General features: G+C 40.3%; 1 protein-coding gene across 5 annotated transcripts in view; it reads left to right on the forward strand.

The window, feature by feature from the left end:
* The window catches only part of USP6NL (USP6 N-terminal like), a 112,693-nt gene that overhangs the window by 68,072 nt on the left and 24,737 nt on the right, over positions 1-19,884 (forward strand). For all 5 annotated transcript variants that reach the window (XM_027897553.1, XM_027897555.1, XM_027897554.1 and 2 more), the window contains 4 exons: positions 4,119-4,158; positions 8,337-8,417; positions 15,651-15,758; positions 17,659-17,768. In XM_027897553.1, coding sequence (XP_027753354.1) covers positions 4,119-4,158; positions 8,337-8,417; positions 15,651-15,758; positions 17,659-17,768 — 339 coding nt within the window. The remainder of the gene's footprint in view (positions 1-4,118; positions 4,159-8,336; positions 8,418-15,650; positions 15,759-17,658; positions 17,769-19,884) is intronic.

Genomic DNA, 19,884 nt, shown 5'->3' on the forward strand with positions numbered 1-19,884 from the left:
AGCTTTGCAGTAAAGATTTTTAGTCTTATCGTGGTCAATTTTTGCCACTTTGTTTTTTTTTTCTTTTTTTTTTCCCAATGAAAAATTGATTGCCAGGCTTTATCCAGTTTGTAACTATGAAGAATTGAATTGATCCTCTGGAATTTAAGAGTTCTGGGGTGATCAGTGTATCAAGGCTGCTGATCATTGCACTAAACATCTTCCACCCTCAGCTGAAGCTGCAGCGGATAGAGGAGGCTTTACATTCCTTAAATTTAAGCCAAACTAGAAGCAGGAAAACACAGTGATTTGAGCCAGCAGGGAACATACTTGGGATTTAAATACAAGTGTAGGAAAAGAGTAAATCTGATGAGTGGCTAATACAAGAAAGTCTTTCCTCGTGATGGTATTGAACAAATATATCAAAGTGATGATAAAGATTTAAACAGCAGCAGCGGGTAGGTGACTGTAAGCTTGTTAAGTCTCAGACTTTTCAATTTATTTAAGCTACCACTGTTACTCAAGGAAGCTAATTACAACACAGCTTAATGGTCAGAACCAGAGATCTGCATATTTAATGATCTGAAGTGATGGGTATTTATGCATTTAAGATCATTATTTATTTTAAGTTATCTTGAAACATTCATGAAACCCTGCGTTAGCCATTGTGGGGGGGTTTAAAGATGTAAAATCCATTCATCCCTTAAAATACAACTTAAAAAATTCTGTTTTCCATCAAGTCCTTGTTTCTCAAAAAGAAATCTTGTTTCTGTGGACTCAGAGCCTTTCTCACCAGAAGGTGGAATAGTCCAGATGGAAAGATGGGAAAGCAACTTTGGGCTGGTGCTGCAGATCAGCACCAGGGAGGACTGTGGGTAGAGGTCCCGAGTTCAGTCAAACCTTGGAAGGAAGTAAGAGCGAGATTCCAGTGATGTGTCTTTGAGGAGCCTCTTGCAAGAATTCCCAGCATGGACCTTACTGGAGCTGGGATTTGGACTTGCAGTGTTCTGCAGCTCCCAAACCTGGTGACAAGATCTTCAGCCCTTTGCCTTAGTGCTGGAACTGCAGAGCTGCTTGGCAGTGGCAGAGCCCTGAGCTGCTGGGGGGATCCAGGGGGGAATGCCTGGAGCTGGAGGCTCCTGCCAGAGGCACAGGCCAAGAGAGTGACTCTGGATCCCTGGCTGATTCAACAGCTGACTTTGCCTGGTTTGGGTTTGTCTTTAGTGTGGATAGTGGAGTGTTAAGATTTCATTTCTGCTTAGTGAAACCTTATTTCTGTGAGTTCAGTTCAAAGCATCCCTGTGACTCCTCTTTTGGATACCAAGGATTTTGTGGTTCCAAGCTAATTACGTTAATCAGTTCTGTTCTCTCTGTATCCCCTAAATGAATATTACTTGAGCTGTTAAAGGAGAACAGTCATCTTAGGGCAGGATATGGCTATATTATGTTAATATTGTTTACTACTTCACATTGTTATTTGGTGAAGTGTGCAGATAAAAACCATGGAAAAATGCAAGTTTAAATAGGCTGGGGATGATGAGAGAAGATTCAACATTAAAAGAAATAATGAAGGAATAACAGTATTCGATTGGCTAGGACGGGGAAGGAAGGGGAGGAGGATTCATCGCTATAAAGAAAAAATAAGGTGCAATAAAATAACATTGATTAATAGACATTAATTGATTTTGTGTCTGATCCCACCTAGTCATGTAAAAAAAAAATTCGTAAGGTTCTGCTGCACAGAAAACACATACACTAAGTGGAAATGTATTTATTTAAAATACCTTTAGGGGCTTGAGAGAGTTTGTGTGCCCACCATGCCTTTCCTCAGTGCTTGCAGGATAGATTTAAATATTTGGGTGGATGAGCACACGGGTGTAGTTGGTGCTGTCTCCCTCATTGAGGGGAAGATCTGCAGGAACTCGGTGTGTTCCAGCCGGGTGTGTTCCTGAGCAGCCCGGGGCGATTCCTGCGGCTGCTCCTGCGCTCTTTGCGCTCAGGGAGTGAAAACACGGGGCTGGCTTCAAGTTCTCCCGTGGAATTCCACTGGAGGCACGTGGCATTAGGGCACAGCTGTGCAGCTCAAGAAATAGCGAGGAATGTGGGCATAAATTTGCTGCTGGATTGATTTAGGGAGGGACTGCAGCGTCTGCTTCCCAGGGACTGCTCAGGAGCTTCGGCCGTGCCTTTTCTCTGCATATTGATGGAAAATCAGCTAATAAACCATTGCAAAATGCTGTGAAAAATAAGATTTGATTAATCTCTTCCTGTGATCAGCTTCCATGCTGGGTCTGCCAAGGATGGCTGGACTGTCAGGTGGTACCAGTTGAGCCCGCAGGGATTCGGGGCTGTCACATCCTTGTCCTGCACACACTGCGGGCAGCACTGCAGGGAAAGGAGCTCCTTGTGTGCACAACTGGGGGTGGGGTGTGGGCAGGACCTGCAACTGTCACTGAACAACTGGAAATTTTAAATTACATGGGAAGGCTTAGGAATCTTTGTGCCTCGAACCAAAGAGCAGCGACCCCAAGCAGATTATATTAAGTTGAATTTTTATGTCCCCTTTGTTCCCCCCCCGACACTCCCCCTTCAAATAAGCTGGATTTTTAGGTGATATTTGGCATACTTTCAGGACCTGCTTTCAGTTGTTTGGTTTAGTTACATGACAATGTGGACAATATTTTGTGACAGTTACAACCTCGGGTAGCGCTGAATCAGTAAGGCTGTTTCTGGTGTCTTAGATGTTAATCAAGAGGTTTTTTTGATTTTGACGTTGCTCGCCGGGGAAACTTTCAGATACTTGGGAAGTGCTTCTAAATGCATGAATTGTGCTTTTTGCAAAGCTGCTCGAAAGGAACAGTCTTTTGGTTTTAAAATTAGTCCTGGGCTGAGTATTGGAAACTTTGCCTTGTGTGTGTGGTCTCTGAAAAGGTGTTGATTGGAGCTTTTCCATTAGATGAAGTAATTCAAATGTATTTCTTTATTCAGATACAACTTCTGAATCTGAAATGACCACCTTTTAAATTAAATAAATGAGATTGAATATAATTCAAGCCTTTTGCATCAGACTGTGCTTGAATAAGCAGCGACTCCTTCCGTGGCCTTCCCCACTGTTTCATCTTGCCCAGATTTGATGCAGGGCTAAAATACTGCAGTTTAATGGCTGTAATGGTATGGGAGGGAGGGTTTTTTCCATAATATCAAGGCTCAGTAGGAATTTTTTTTAAGTGTTTCACATGGTTCCTGCTTGTTAGTCCTTTCTACACTCAGTTTTGATGGGTGTGTTATTTATCTGACCTCTGGAGCAGAAGAAGGGTATTTTTGCTGCTTGCAGATGAGCTGCTGTGTTTTCAGAAGCTTTAAGGGAAGGCTCATTTGGCATCAAAGTGGTCCAGTTACTTTTGATATGAAAAACACAAATCTCTTTAAATAAAAACAGAAGTTGGAGCCCTCAGAATGAAACCAGAGTGAATAAAAAGTCTGATTAAAAACTCTGAACGTGTATCTGTTCAAAGGTTTCTTTTCAGGCTTTCAGTTCTTAAACTGCCTTTTTATACTTAGGCTAAGAAGTGAAAAGAGTTTAAAGTTTAGTTCTAATTAGATACCCAGTAAAAAATCTGATTTTTTTTCTACTTTCTCCTTGTTACAGACAGTGAGTTTTGTAGACATTTGAGAAAATGGAAGGTAACTCTCTTAAGTCAAGCAAAGTCTCAGTGCCTGTCCTAGAGCACAGTAGTAAAGGAGGAAAACTTTTTAAATTGGTATTTAACCTAATAATGGTATGGTCAAATAAACAGAATAAAAATCACTTGGGTTGCAGTTCAGTACAGCACAGAGTGCTTTCACAGAAAAAAAAATGAGTCCTTGACTTTTACTGAGCTATGCAATGTTTTTCTTAAGCTGTGCGACTATTTTGATTTAGAATCCTAGTTCTGTACTTAAAATATTATGAGTTTGACTGTGTTTAAAAAATAAATTCCGAGGGTTTCTGAGTGAATCTTAGTTCTTTATGGTTCAGAATTCTTGTTTGCCAGTTACTATAAATTGCTGCTGTAAATGATGACTTGTAAGAACTTACACAGAAATGATTTTGTGCTAACATTAACCAAGACTGACATGAACTTTGTCTTTTTTTTCAGTCCAGAGGAGCTTCCTGTCCACGATGCAGTGACAGAAAAGGTAAGTCCACTACCTTCCAGGCTTTTTTACCAGGAAATAAAAGTTTACAGGTTTACAGCTTTTTGAAACATAAATCTTTGAGAAATGAGTTGATGAAGCATTTTAGTGATTTGCATTTCCAAGGAAGCGTATTCCAATTCCCATAAGAACTGTCGACCATGAGGCCACGTTAATTTGCCCACAGATCCTTTGGGGCCCCCTCATTGTTGCATTTACAGCTGGTGCAGGTCCCAGTCCAAAATTCCTCCTGCTGCTGGAAGGGACAACTGATGTGTTGGGAACATGGAAAGCGATAAAAACAACGGGGAACTGAATTGCTGCTTGTCTGGGTGCTGTTGGTATTTCCCCTTGGTCAGTCAGGCCTGTTGTTATCTCAGCAAAATACATGAATTATTTTAAGCTTCAATTGTATCCTGAAACTAGTAAGAGATGCCTTTATGTAGAAGAGGGGGAACCTGTGAGTCCCTTTTGTTTTGTGTTGGTTCCTGTGTGTCCCTGCACTCACAGCCTGGAATGGTTGTGTTTTCCTGCCATGTTTCATTACGTTTAATAACACGGCGAGGGGATGTATCATTTCATTTCCATCAGAAGGGCACAGCAGGGGGGTGAGTCTCTGAGCATAAATATTAGGCAGCTTGCAGGTGCTGTGGTGGATGTGTTTTGAAGCTCTGATTCACCGTGGCTTTGTAGTTGGCCTTAAATTATTGGGGGGAAATGAGCGTCTCGGGTCCCTGTCCTATATTGGCTCAGGCAACGTGTCAGCACAGAAACTATTTACTGAGCTGGTGTTAAATTGCAAATCTGGTGTCTTTTCATAACCGTCCTGTGATGCTTCTGTGTTAAACTCCTCCTTACACTCCTGATGGTATCCTGACCTCTGCTGGTCTGAGGTTTATCTGCCTCCTGTCAGCAGGATTTTCAGGATACCATTCATGGGATAATTAATGTGTCAAGTTAATGCAGGCTAAGACTAAAAGCTTACTGTACAATGCCTTTTGAAGTCACTTGGCAGAACTGTTAATGCTTTCTTTTTGCCTTACTTGTGAATTTTAAAAAATATTCTTAAGCCCTGTTTTCATTTCATTTGCAACTTAGCTAAAGGGTTGACATCCTGGTGAATTTTGAATCTTTGTTCTTCATACACACACAGAAAAAAACCACCAAACTTAAGCTAGGTTTTCAGTGTGTATATTTGTGAATTTTGGGTCATAATACCTTTAGTAGTTATTGCTATGAATGTAGAGTAGTTTTGATGCTTCATTACCTTGCTGCATGTTTGGTGACTGAAATGCATCAAATCATTGTCCTACATTGTGAAATACTTAACCTTGAGGTGAATCATCCAGCACATCTGAGATAAAACCGAGGGAGGAAAGGAGAGAGAACTGACCTCAGGAAATCTGGAGTCTGTGTCTCACTCTGGTTTTGAAGTTCCATGAAATGTTTTGTAAGTCATTTTCAGTTTGTTAGGCTGTAGTTTATTTGATTATAAATTCTCTGGTGAGCAGTTCAGCAAGTTCTGGTGTTGTCTGAGGCTTCTGCTCTCCAGGAAGGTGCAGTTCTCCACACAAGATGGATTCTTGCCAACTTAACTCCATGGTTTTTTTGCTTTCCTGGTGCATCATTTACTGACATCAGAATAAGAAACCCTCTCTGCTTCAATTAGGGATTCTGTTATTCGCAGTAGCAGAAATGCTTCCGAGTGTAAAATGTACTCAGAACAGATAAATGGAGGGTTTTTTTCTTTTTTTTTTTTTTTTTTTCGGTGACAACTACATGGAACTTACCTGAAAGAGCAGCAGCAGCTCTGAACACTGAGCTGCCTCAGATCTGTCCATGTTTTCAGTGTTGTACCTGTTAGACATGAAAGGGAACATGATCCAGACTGGGAAAGAAAGAGCTAAAAAGTTTCAACAACTGAACACAGAAATAATTGCTATTTTGACTACAATAGGATCACTTGAGAACGGGGATAAATTGACACAGAGACATGAAAGCTTGAACAAACATACAATTGAAGTGAGCTCCTGGCTCAAAAGACCAAAAATCTTGAAAGCAGATCAAACATACAAACAAAAAGACTGTGGGAGCAAATGGGGTTTTTATTTTTCTTACCAATTATCTGAACAACCTGTTGGGGGCAGAGACCTTTCCTGACTTCCTGTTATTCCTGCAGACTCAACTGTGCCTGGAGAACATCTGCTCTAAGAGATGTTGAAAATGCTGATTGCTTAAAGGGGTTGCAGGCGTGAGGGAGAATCAGAAACAGTGTTGGGGAACTCATGAAATCTGGGAAGCAGGAGTTTTTCTCCCCTTCCCCTCTAACATAACTCTTAAGAAATGTCTTAATTTTATTTTTTTTTTTTTTAAGAGGCAGGTATTTGAGATATTGCCCAGTACAGTGAGAACACAGACAGGAATGTGCATTGCAGCATGACCAGTCAGAGAAATCACCACTGAAAGAGTAGAGGCACTTCTTTCCCCCACAGTTTTATGCTTGTGTCAGGCTTACAGCAGTTGAATTCAAACAAGAACAAATTGGTTTTGGGTTTTTAAGTTATTTCCAGATCAGTTCTTGGACTGAATAATGGTTGGGGTGGACCCAAATGGTCATCAAACAATACTCCTGCTCGTGCAAGGCTTTGGACTCCTGAATTAAAGAAGTTCTTTGCCTGTTTTCTTGCACTGATATCCCAGAAAGAATGCCCAAGTTCTGATGGATAAAAGCTAGTAGTAAAATTAGGATTCTATTGAGATAATAAGTAATAATTTATATATCCCCCCCCCCAAGATTTCAGACTTTATAAATATTTAATGAAAGTATTAATAAATTTTCGGTTTCCTGCAGAGCTTTAAAATTAAACTTTTACAATGTTACCAGATTGAACCACTAACCCTATGAATATCCCTCCTGTCTTTATTAAGCCCTGGATTTGAAGTTGGAGGTAGAAGGGCTGTCCTTTACAACAGAACTAAATATTTGTTTATATTCACCTTTGGAGAGAAAGCAATAGCCACACACAAACATTTTTCTGATTTAACATTTCCAGTGTGGATCTTCAGCTCCAAAGCACTGTGAAAAGAGTTGGAATGGTGTCATTAAAAGAAATTAAAAGCACACAGCTAATAGTTAACTTTGTAACATAATCAGAGACACTTTGTGAAATGTAGAACTGGGCTGTAAAAATGATACTAAAAATCTTATTGTTGGAACTGACAAAATACAGATTTTTGGCTGTGTAGGGCCAAAGTGCCTTGAAATTCCAGGACAAAAGTAGCTAATTCCGAGTGCTTATTTGGTTCCCAAATTCAGGAAGTTGATGGCAACTGTTGCAATATTTTCATGGCAATGTCTAAGGTAGTAGGGTTGTCCCATGCTTATAAAGCTGTAAAAAATAAAACTGAAGTGTGGAATTCACATTTTTATGATTGTTGCGCATTATACTACTTAATAGAATGATTTATTTTGAGAAGGTGGGGTTTGCTTTGTTTTAAATTCTAGTTCTGTCACCTTGTTACTGAAATATTCTTGCTACAATTCAAGCAAACAGATACTCAGAAGAAATCTCTGAAGTTAAAATACAGGATAATTTAGGTAAAAATGTACCAAGCTAAGGAAGAGAATTAGGGCAAGGCTTTCCAGCTTTTAATGTCCAGAACTAGAGTTTATTCCCACTTCTGATCCTGCACTGTTATTCTTGTGAGCCCTTGTTTTTATTCCTGTGTTTTGTGCCATTTAAGAAGGGATGGTTTGTGTGGTCACTGGCAAACAGAAGCTGGTCATGTTTAGGGCAGGTCTGGGTAAAAAAGATCATTTCAGAGGCAACTGATTTTTAAATGGCTTCAGCAGAAATTATTTGCCTGAAAACCTGCTGAGTATAAAAACAAATAGAAGGCTTTTTTATTTGTCAAAAGTGTGTAGAGAAGAAACTTTATAAATTTGTACTTAACCTCCTCTTCCAAAATACAGTTCTGCCATAGTGCTGAAAGTAAGGGTTTCTGCTTATTTCCAGTTGGTTGTTTGAAGTGAACTGATGTTATTCTTTGCTATTCTTAGATGACTGATTAAAAAGTTGATGATGCTTTGTTAAACTTCTTCTCAGTGTTTTTAGAAAAAACATAGATAACTTGAAATGTGTTCATTTTAAAAATACTGAACATTTCTAATTCCTTTCCAGCAAAAGCACCTTGAGATTGAAAGAACAACAAAATGGCTGAAGATGCTGAAAAGCTGGGAAAAATACAAGAATAGTGAAAAGGTAAAGTTCTGCATGGCTTTGTCCCTGGCTGTCACTGCTGAATGGATGCGTACCCTGAAATCAGATTGCCTGTCTTTGATACCCGAAAAACCCAAAACCCACAGTGAAAGAAAAAGGCTTTTTGTTCTTCCAGAAAAGCAAAATACACAGTATAGCCCGATAGTAATAACAGTGACAGAAGTGGTGGTGAAGTGCAAGGAATTGTGTTCCCTGTGTTCATGTCTGCAGAACAGTCTGTGGAGAGAGTGGGTTGTGTCAGGTGGGCCTTTAAACACCGAGTACTTGCCTTAAGAGCTGGGCAGGGACTTTGGTGTGCGTAGTTGATTTGCTGCAGTTGGAGTCAGGGTCATCTTAAAATTACAGAAAACTTTCAGCTGGGGATAAAACTTGCTGGAGAGGCTGCATTCCCAACTCTGTGTCCTGGGGAGGTTTTCCTAGCTGGTCTTGTGGCAGGTTGGTGGGTAATACACAGAATATGGGCTTCCCAAGCTCAGATTTCCTCTGCTCCTCAGTAGGGCTTCAAACTTGCATTTTCTGTTGGGTTACTCTGTGTGTGTTTTCTGGTGCTGCTGATCCACCTGTGTTTCCGGGGGACTCAGGGACACCAGTTGCCCATCCCAGGTTTCTGCAGATGACTGGCCTGCAGTGCTGCCTTGCTGGCCTTTTGCTTCAGGAAATTATCTGTGCAAAGTTGAAAGCTTTAAAGGGAGAGACTGAGCCCAGAATCCTCCTTTAGCCTGATGGGCAGGGAGCTGAGATACCCAGGGAATTCCTCCCTCTGTTTGACTCTCAGTATGTCCCCTTCTCATCCTGTCTGCTCACTGCCTGTGGTTTTGATACCAGCAGCTGTGTCTTGCACTTCAGTTAAAAACCACAGCCAGTGGTTGATGTTTTTCAAGGTGTAGCTAAGAAGCCATTTAAAAAGTCCATTTTCTTAAAATACAATGTGTATGCATGAAAAATAATTATTTGTTGCCAAAGGTTTTCCTACAATCCTACTTTGTCCTGTATTGTCCTCTGGAAGGGGAAGCCACAGGTCATAACATCTGTGACTTTGTTTCTTTGCTGTGGCAGTAAGGTGATTTGGAGACTCAAAAATATGTTTCCAAGTCCAAAGGGATGATAAAAAAATAAAATATCTGTAACAGCTACTTGGTTTGCGAAGAGAATGTTAAATATGACCTTTCAGGGAACACAGTGACAACTCCAGCAGTGGCTCTGCTCTTCAGCCATCGGTGATGTGGGGCCATGATACACTGACTTAGGTAAATGATTCTCTCCTCACCAGGCATGCAGAAGGTACAGCAGATCAGCTGAGCAGAAAGAGTTTCAGTTCATGTAACAAATTATAGGCTGAGCTATAAATAGTGGCAGGAATAATTCAATATGTTCATAAAGGGATGAACTTCGCTTGAGGCTAGGAAAAAATTCTCACTCATTGCTGAACTCTAGTGGAGCACATGAGACTTTAAAAAACAAGGGTGTTTTCCTTATTCTTTCTCACATCTTGCATGGTAAGTGAACCAGAACATGCAGAACAAAGAATCAAAGCAGTGGAAAGCCTGACATTATTCATCACTGCTCTTTATGAAAAGCCTGGCCACGTTCTCAGGGTTGTGCAAAACTCACAATTAAAGGCAGTTTTTCTCTGGAAGTGTGTTGGAGTGGTGCACCAGTTTTCCACACTCACATTCTTGCAGCGCAGGAGCGATAGGTGCAAGAACAGTTCCTGGCTCTTCAGTCTTCACTTGACTGGATAAAGTGGTTAATGTTAGAGCAACAAATTGCCAAAGAAAACGAACAGCCTGTGTGTTAAAAGACTCTCTTCACCTGACCCTGGCATGGTTTCTGTGCAGTGAGGCTGCTCCTGAAACCAGTGTACTTTAAAAACAGCACTGAAGGGAGCACTGCAGCAGCAACAACAGGAATGATGTTGTTTGGAAAATGGCATATTTGAGAGGCACTTGTGACCTTAAAAAGAGACCAAGAGAGACCCAAAGAAGGTGATGGTCCCAGGGATACAGCAGGTATGTACAAAAATACAGGACTTGAGAGTTTGTAATGAGCCTTCATAATGCCCAGCTGAGAGAGTTTTGCCTTGGAGGAGTCTATTCATACTGTAAACATACTGTAAATGAACCCATATATTTGATTACATTATCCCAAACTGTCACGGGCTTAATTGCAAAATACAGTTTTCATTTAATGCTCTTGCAGAGCTGCCTATAGGCTGCTGCCTTATTTTTTTCTCCCGTAAGTTCCCAAGAAGAATTAATGAGAAAACATTAACACACTGATGCGTGTTTATGTGTGCACGTGAGGTGGTTCTATTTACACCTTGCCCTGACCTTTATTGCAGAAGAATATCTCAAGAAAGAGATGAGAGCTCTGGGAACCTCACACTGTTTGATCATGGACATTCCTGTAGGAGCTTGCCTTGCTGGCCTTATGTCCTTGTCCAGTCTCTCTGTATTCCTGTCTTTGCTTCCCCCACACCTCATCGTTTTCCCTTCTCTGTCTGAGATGGTCCATGAATTCCTTATTCATTCCCAGAGGCCTCCTGGTGCTTTTGCCTCGCTTCCTCTTTGTGTATAGAACTCCTGGATTCCTGTGTGATTATTTAGGCATCTTTTACAGTGAAGTCATCATGATTCTTACAGACACCGGTGTCTGAAGTGTGTGACTGCCCTTGTGTCTTTGTGTGATTGATATTTGTCAAAACAAAGCTTTCATCTCCCCATCAGTCACTTCTTATGCAGGAAGTGTCACAGAGCAGCAAAGTTTGTGTTTCGATGTGGTTTTCTCTGGCTTGTGCTTTTATTTCCTATTTGTATTCTACTGCTCAGTAGTCCAGGGTACAATCAACCACCCACAGATAGTAAATCCTTCCTGGCTTAGTATGATCATAACTTTCAGGAAAGATTAAATAAAACTGTTATATGTTGTATTCCCATTTGAGGATTTCCACCAAAGTATTTCTGTCTCTCCCTGTCTGCCTTCATCTGTGTGTGATTGAAGTTGCCTAAATTGAGAGGGAAAGGAAGAAGAGAAACAATCAGGGTGGCTTGCCATTTCCAGCTGCTCTGGCATTCACACAGAGTGTAATAATCAAGTCTCCACTTCGTTTGGAGTCTGAACACAGAGCCTTAATGAAGAACCCTCTTTGCATTGCTGGGATTTTCTGAATGAGGTGGAGCAACTCTTGGATTTGCAGTCTTTCTTTTTTTTTTTTATGCAACCCATTGAAGTTGAAGAACCTCTAAAGGCAGCAGGCTTTATAAATATATTTTCTTTTCATTATAAATATGCTTTCTTGTGAGGCTTCAGATTTTAATTCCTATGCTTGTCATCACTGATTCTTTTTGAGGTGGCAGAGTCCCTCTGCTGCTTGTGCAGCTCTCCCTGACACAGCTGAGAAAGTCTGAGTTTCAAGAAGACCAATTTTACATCTAGCAGGAGCAGTGGTGACACTTCCGCTCTTCAGGCTGGTGCTGTGTGACAGTGGCCTCTTTTCTTGTCCTGGAGAGATTGGGGCAGGGGAAGGAAGGGGAAGTTATATGTTTTCCAGGTTTTTTGCACGGAGGCAACATTGAATGTTGGAAGTTATGGACTCCATTATTTGAGATGATTGCTAATTTGGAGCATTTCAAATTTGAGAGGGCTTATTTCTTTTTGATTTGTAAGGATTTTAGTTAATTCTGTATATTCTGTAAGTTTACAGGTGTGATTCCTTTTTGCATTAGAAGCTCCTTTTGAATTCCTGGGTGGTAGGGCCTCATCTAGTGCCCATTTGTCATATCCACATCAGGATCAACAATATTACTAATAATAGCAAGAGCATGACAGTTCTACTTGGCTGAATATCATTTTAGATGTGATACAGAACCTGTATTTTTTTGTATCCTGTGTTTATACAGGTTCCACGTATCAAGGATGACTTTCTTTTTCCTATGCCCTGTGGATGGAAACATCCCAGATCCCATATCCCCATTCTTTGAATGATGCGTGCTTTCATGGATGTACATGTTTATCTGAACTCCAAGTTTATATACATTTATGCTTTGTTTTGAGCTATTATCTTAAGAAGGTGTAATTTTAAAGAATTTGTTGAAGATTGACTCGTTATTTCATCTTCCCAGAAGCAGAAGAAAAAAACCCAAAAGTTTCTGAATTAACTACTTTCTATTTTAATTATTAATTCAGAGAGAGCAGAGGAGCAAATCAGGGTTCTGCAAGTCTATAGAGCCAACCAGTACTTCTCAACAGATTTTTGAACCTTGTATTACACAAGGAAGTAAAAGCCAGCAGAGGGCACTATTATGGTGCTTATGGTACAGAGATTGTCAGCTCATAATCAGTTAGCTCATTTATATTTTGGTTGGAAGGGACCTTAAAGATCATCCCATTCCAACTCCCCTGCCATGCACAGGGACGCCTTCCACTAGATCAGGTTGCTGAGTAGAGGGAAAGGATCAACTCCCTTGACCTGCTGGGAATTCTTTTGTCTGACACAGCCCGGGATCCCTTCAGTCATCTGTTGCTTCCAGGGCACTGTTCTGGCTCCTGCTCAACGTGGTGTCCTCCAGGTCCCACAGGTCCCTTTCTGCTTCCCAGCTGGGTGACCCCCCAGCACGTTGTGCTGCTGGGGCTGTTCCTCCCCAGGTGCAGGACTTTGCACCTCTCCTTGCTGAACTCCACCAGGTTCTTGCCGTCCCCTTCCTCCAGCTTGCTGAGGTCACTCTGGGTGGCAGCAGCACCCTCTGGTGTATCAGCCACTCAGGTTTTCCTTGTATATGAAATGTGCCACACTTGTTTCCATGTTGTCTGTGCAGTGGAGCCTGTGCCAGGTTCTGTTCTTGAGGGACTTTTCTCTCTCCTGTATCAGGTAGACAGTGGAAGTCTTTGGTCTTGTGTTCTCTGAGCCTCTAGGCAGGATCTGGTAATGACTTGGGATGACTGAGAGCTTTTTCTCTGCCTCAATAAAAGAGCAGTTGGAATAGCAGAGTCAGCTGAAGACAGATCTAAAATGGTTTGTAAGAAGCTGTGGCTGTTATTTGGGTTTATTCTGTCAGGTAGTGCAATAATTCAGACCTTATCTACTCAAAATGTTTGCTTTCCTCCTCGGTTTTTTTTTTTTTTTTTTTGGCATATCTGTTGTAGGCTGATGAAACTGCTGGACTCTCTGTCCTTTCCACTCTTTTTAAAGTTGTATTTGCTAACTCACTTCTCAAACTTTTCTGTAAAAAGCACTTCCACAGTTCTCTTAGTTTGTACTTACCTGGTGTTTGGCTGTTTCAATCCAGGTACCACAGAAGATGGGAAAACTGTAAATGCCATAGACACCTCTGAAACCAGTGATTCTTCTCCTTCAGTTTTATCTCCCCCCCTCCCCCAAAAAAAAAAAAAAAAACAAACTCCTGGAAGAGCCCCATACTTTGGATGGTTTGAATTATTTTGATTCTAATAAATGAAAAGCTATTGTTACAAAGGCTTATTTCTGGCCTTTGATATCCACCTGACCTTCTCCCAAAACATTAATTTACAACAGCAGTTCTGAGAATTTATTCCTCAACTAGTTCTCTTCGTTAATAATCTTCTGTTCTTGAAAACATTTGCAGACAAGTTACAAAATTCTAGTTAACTGCCAAAAATGTTTGTTGTGAGGGTGCTCTGTTACTGTACCACGGGGCTGAGGAGTAAAACTACCTGTCATAAATCACTGCTTTTCTTCCTGTTGGGCTTTCCCAAGACTGAATTCTCTCTCCCAGGCAGTTCCCCCTGGTCTGGGGTGACACACACTGAATTCTCAGGGTGACCTGAGCTCTGGCTATCCATCTGTACAGGAGCTGCTTTGTACTTCTGTACATTCTTCTTTATCCTCCCAGAAGAAACTGGACTGACACAGCTGTGCTCACACTACAAGTGTTGCGGCTTTAGCATTCTTAGCATTAAAGCAGCAAAGTTTTCTGTATAAAGCACAATATTTTTTATTTGGGGGCAGCCTCCAGGATTGCTGTTGTCTCTTACACATGTTTAAAATTTTCATTTGACAAGGAACAAAGGGGAAAAAAAGTCATAACCTTACTTGTGCAAGAGTTCTGGATTTTGAAATCCATGCACAAATCCTTGCTGGCATTACAGACACCTTTAAAGATCTGATACATCCCAAGCAGCAGGAGGTTTGCAAATTTACTGCAACGAAGGGTTCATTAATTTTCCAAAACTGGAGATGTGAAATACGTGAAAAGAAAAACGATCTTGTCTTTGAGGAGGACATTTCTTGTATTGCAAACATAACTTCTATAAAAATGTTTGAAGGAAGTGATAACTTTTTCTGTTGGAATTTTTAAGGCCTAACTTTCATTGTAGGATAAATGCAAAGAATGAGTTGCTTGGAGAGCAGTTGTGTGTGTTTTATTCTCTTCTAAATCTAATTGTCTCCCTGTGTAACATCACAGTGATGATAAAAACATAACTTCAGAAAGGTTCATTTTCTTTGTCAGAGTTCTCTTTTTTTTATTTTTCTCTTCTTAGACGTGCCTCCAGAAAGATAACATTTTTTGGTGGTTTTTATGTTGTTTTTGTGCAAATGCTTTAATGTGCATATGGAAAACTGATTATTGGTTTAGAAATACTATCTGAGATCTGTTAGCTTTAGAAATGGCAAATTCAGTGTCTTTTTTTTTGTGATCTTACAGTTTGTTTCGTTGCCTACATACGTTTCAGCACACTGCTGCAGTTCTACAAGCATTCAAAAATCAGTTTTACTTTTGTGGTTTTTTACTGGTAATCTTAAAAAATCTGTGATATTGCTTTTCACCATTTCACTGTTTATAGATTTTAATTATAGTGAGTTATTTGTGGCCTATCAGGAAATACTGTGTTGCGAAGAATTTGGGGTTTTGGGGTCTTAAATAGCAAAAAAAAAAAAAAAAAAGGTGATACAGTGTTGATAGACCTTCCTACATGCAAAACGTTTGTAAACATCACCTGCACAGGTTTACCTGTGTCCCCTTTTTGTCCCTGTGCCTCTGGATTCTGTCAAGAGGTCCCAGATGGAATCACCAGACGCCTTCGGTCCCTAAAAGACATCGGAACACTTTGTCCCCCAGCAGGTCAGCCTTTTGCTGGCACACTTGGTGTAATTGCATTTTCCTCTTTAACACATTTGACATCACTGTTCCTTTTGTTCAGAGATTCTGCTGCATTCATATTTTCTTTTTCTTTTTACAGTTTCATAGGAGGATTTATAAAGGGATCCCACTGCAGTTCAGAGGACAAGTCTGGTCTTTACTACTCGATGTCCCTAAAATGAAAGAAGAAATGAAAGACTTGTACAACGTGAGTTTGTAGAATTTCCACTTAACATAGATTAAAAAAAAATCAGCCTTCATTAAGCTTTGTTGTTATGCAGCATTAAAAAATATATTGGAAATTACATTGCACTCTGCTGCTTGTTTTAACCAGGGAAAAAGCTGTGTATTGAAAAGCACTTTTCCAGCCTGTTTTTTGGTTCTGAAATTCATGGAATTAATTTGATCTCCTTTCAGTTTCTTTTCCCATTCTCAAATACTTGCAAAAGCCCTTTTAAAATCAAAACAAAACGAAGTAAGAAAAATCCCCCATCCAGGTAAGAAGGCAGAAGCTTTGGAAACTACAGCTCTTTGAAAATGTCCATTAAGGAAGTCCCTTGTTAGCTGAATATCAGTAAAAGGAGTTCCAGTATTCTGGAAGGGATAACTGTCGTTATGTTCCTCTCAATTTTTTCCCTCCTACCTCTTAGTTCTCCATGGATATCAATAAGCTGCTGACCATCAGAGCTGATCTTCAGACCCAGGAGTGGAGAGCAGGGTCCATGTGCAGGCTCATAAGTTGGGCAGAAGGAGAATCAAATCCTTTAAAAGTCTATCTTTTCCTCTCTGCTAAAGGGTTAGAGCAGAACTTGACTAACAGAAAGGCAGTTCGGTGTTCTAGAGTGTTTCCTTTTAAAGGAATAATGTCCAGAGTTTCAAGGAAATGCACTGCTGGTTTGATTTTTTTTTTTGGACATTCTGTAATAGCACTGTTTTGGAACTGTGCTTAGGGTCTGAGTAGATAAGAAATCTTATATGGTCATGAAAGATGGATGTTGACATTGATGATATTTAAATTTTGGTGTCTGTGATCTTCCTCTAAAGTTATTTAATGCTCTGTAGTCTGACAGGTTGCTTCTTCTGATTATTATGGGGTTTTTTTACCTTCCTAAGTAAGACTAGTGCAGATCCAAAAGGGATAAAACGGAGTTAATGCTGAATAATCCAGTTGTGGGGAAGAATGCCGAGTAAAACTAGAAATATTTAAAAATAGGTGAATTCATCTTTCAGAAATGATTAATGCCATCTAATGCTGGATGCCAAACAAAGAAGTGTTTGTAGTTCAGATATAGAAGTAGAAAGAGTTTCTTCCATCATTATGCTGGGTTGTTTATGTGTGATAAGCTCATTTTGCTGCTCTCCATTTTCCCATTGAATTCAGGGTCTTGTAAACTCAACTTTGAGGGACAGAAGAGAGAATAAATGAATGAATGTCAAGAGAAAATTATCATAAGTGCAGAAAATAAGGCGTCAATCTAACCTGTGCAGGCTTCCTAAGTATTCAATTACAAAAATGGATTTAATTATAAAACACTAAAGCAAGTGCTAAAGTAGACATATTCTACAACTAAATTAGATTAGAACAGAAAGACAGGAAATTACTAGAGAAATGTCCATTATCTGTACTTAGATAATAACTGGCAGCTCTATAGCTATGACTTCTGCTTAGAGAAAAAGGCAGGAAAAGCATGAAAACCACACTAAATCACTTGCTGAAAGTCCAGTCTGGAGCACTTGGATCTCAGTTCTTGTTCCTGAGTAGTGAAATTAATTTTCCGTCTTTCTCCAGTGCTGTGTCTGCCTGAGAGAAATGGCAGTAAGAAATTGGAGATGCTGAAACAGCCTTAAAGATGGGTAGTGAATGAGGTGTCAAAAAGAAGTGTGTTATGAGAATGGTCTTTTTACATCTCTGCTGTGTGACTGCGTCTGACTCTTTTGTTTCTGCATATTTTGGAAGTTAAACTTGTGATCCTGCGAGTGGCTCTTCTGCACTGTTTTAAACCACACGTTGGCAAACTCTTTGGTATGGGTGTGCGGTCAGACAGCTTTCTGCTATTTTAGAGCTCACAATTTTAAACTTTATCTCTGGTCTTTGCTGTTTTCCCCAGAAATTGAGGTGGCAAGCACGGGGGTCTTCGTCCTTTATCCGACAGATTGACCTGGATGTGAATCGGACGTACAGGGATCACATCATGTTCCGGGACAGATACGGTGTGAAGTGAGTGCATTGAAAGGCTTTCTTGGGCTTCTCTTAAAAACCAACTTCTGACCTGCCCTGAGCCTCCTCTACCCAGGGAATGTGAGCTCCAGACTTTCAGAGCAGGATTATTTCTGTGCAGTGGTGTAAATAATTACAATAATTGCTAATACTAAACTAGTTTTCCCCTTACTACGAGGTGGTCAAATGAATGATTTCTAAGCTGTTCTCATTTTGTATTAAAAAAGTGTCTCAGATATTATAAATACAAATGCATGGGAATTCCCAGCTAGTAAGTGAATTAAGATGTATTACACAATTGTTTTATTTAACTTTATTTTATTTCAAAAATAACTTCTTGCATCTCTAATAACGTTTATCTTCTAGAGATTCTAGCCTTCCTTTGGATTTTGTATTCCTCTTCTATCTAACTCAGAACCATATGAAGCAGTATTTTTGTATGTGAGCATTAAATTATTTACAAATGTAGGCCGTAATGCTTTTGGATTTCTTCAAAATGTTGTTTTTGTTTGGTGGTGTTTTTATTTTTTTCACTGCCTTTGGATGAGGAATATTAGGCAGCTGTCATCTTTAAAAATGCTTAATGGTGAAAAATATTGTGGTGATACAAACATCAGCATTGTTGCTGGCTTGCAGCATCAGCACCCTGCTGAGATGAAGAGGGTGTTTTTTCCCTTCTGTCCCTGTATTAGGTTCAGTTTTTAATCTCCTTTTCTTGCCAAGGCAGATTCTATGGTAGTCTGCTATTTTCCAAAAGCTGTGGGCTGTAACGTGATAATAAAAGAAACATTTTCTTCTATTATTGTTATTCGAGGTATTTTTGTGGCAGAATTCTAAATGGGGGGAATTTGTGTGATGGCTGTGAGGAAGGAGCCCAAAGCATTTCCATCCGCACTTTTCCGCGTCAGCAGAAGCTCGTGGCTCCCTCAGTGTGGGGTTAACACAAGCAGAGCCGGCTGCAGTCCCCGTGGCTCCGTTGTGAGCGTGCCCTCAGAGTCCCCAGCAAAGCCTTTGGCTGCCTCAAGCAATTTCACACTTGGAATAGATCTTGGAATTACTGGACATATATTATACATTTCCAGCGATGCCTCGATGAAAAATTCAGAAATCATTTCACATAGCAGTGAACTGAAGTCCCCTGGGCACGTCAATAGCTTGTTTGACTTTTAAGCAGACTGTATATCTTTGAAGGTTCGCTCTTTTACGGGTCTTTAGTGGTCTCATCTAGTGTAAATAGTACTAAAAGTACTAAAATTGCCATTATTTTATGTGTGTTACTGTGGATGAGATTGAGCTCTTACGTGCAGATTCATATGGTCAGCTGAGGATACAGGAGGTTCCTGTGCACGTTTGGGACCTGTTAGTTTGTCCTTGTAAAATAAAAACTCGGGCTCAATATCTAGGGCTTCAGGTTAAACTTTTCTCTGGTTGCTGAAGAATTGCCCTCTTCAGAATTCAAGCTTAGCCAACAAAAAATGCCGTCATGTAGAGGCTTTGGTAAGTTTTTCCAGGTATTCATCTTCTTCCCAGTATAAAATGAGCACCTTTATACCTTCTTATACCTTCTTTTTTTTTTTTTTTTTTTAGGTTGTGACTTTAAAAATTCCATATAAGAGCCCTCCACCATTACTTTGGTGGCCCAGCTGAGAAGAGCAGGGTTGTGTTGGTTGCTTTCTTGGTTTCTGTCCTGTTACCTTCACAAGTGACACAGTTTTACAGAAAGCAAAGGACTTTTACAAAGCTTTTTTTTCCATTCTAACCCCGAAGTACTTGGAGATAGCACACTCAGAGGACTGAGCACAGGATGCCAAGTCAGAGTTAATATTGCTTTTCTCCAGTTTGACAGCAGCAGCCACCAGAGCAGACTTTAATTTGGGTGCCAAGATTAAGACACCTTTGTGGCTGCTTTGTGTATCTCACAGCTCCACTTGTACATATCAGCTTGGAATCAGGAACATCTGTTACTGTTCTGCAAGCACAGAAACAGGTCTGGAGGGTTTCAGTTTTGGCACCCAGAATAAATCAGCGTTTGAAACGTAGCTCCTCCTGTGTTTCACTTTACCTGTCTGTAGAAATGATGATCTGACACCGTTGCCTTCTCAAAGTTCTGTGGGTA

The sequence above is a fragment of the Empidonax traillii genome, unplaced genomic scaffold, assembly GCF_003031625.1.
Source record: "Empidonax traillii isolate 1590-97213 ecotype Southwest subspecies unplaced genomic scaffold, ASM303162v1 scaffold549:size456157, whole genome shotgun sequence".
Classification (NCBI taxonomy): Eukaryota; Metazoa; Chordata; class Aves; order Passeriformes; family Tyrannidae; genus Empidonax; species Empidonax traillii.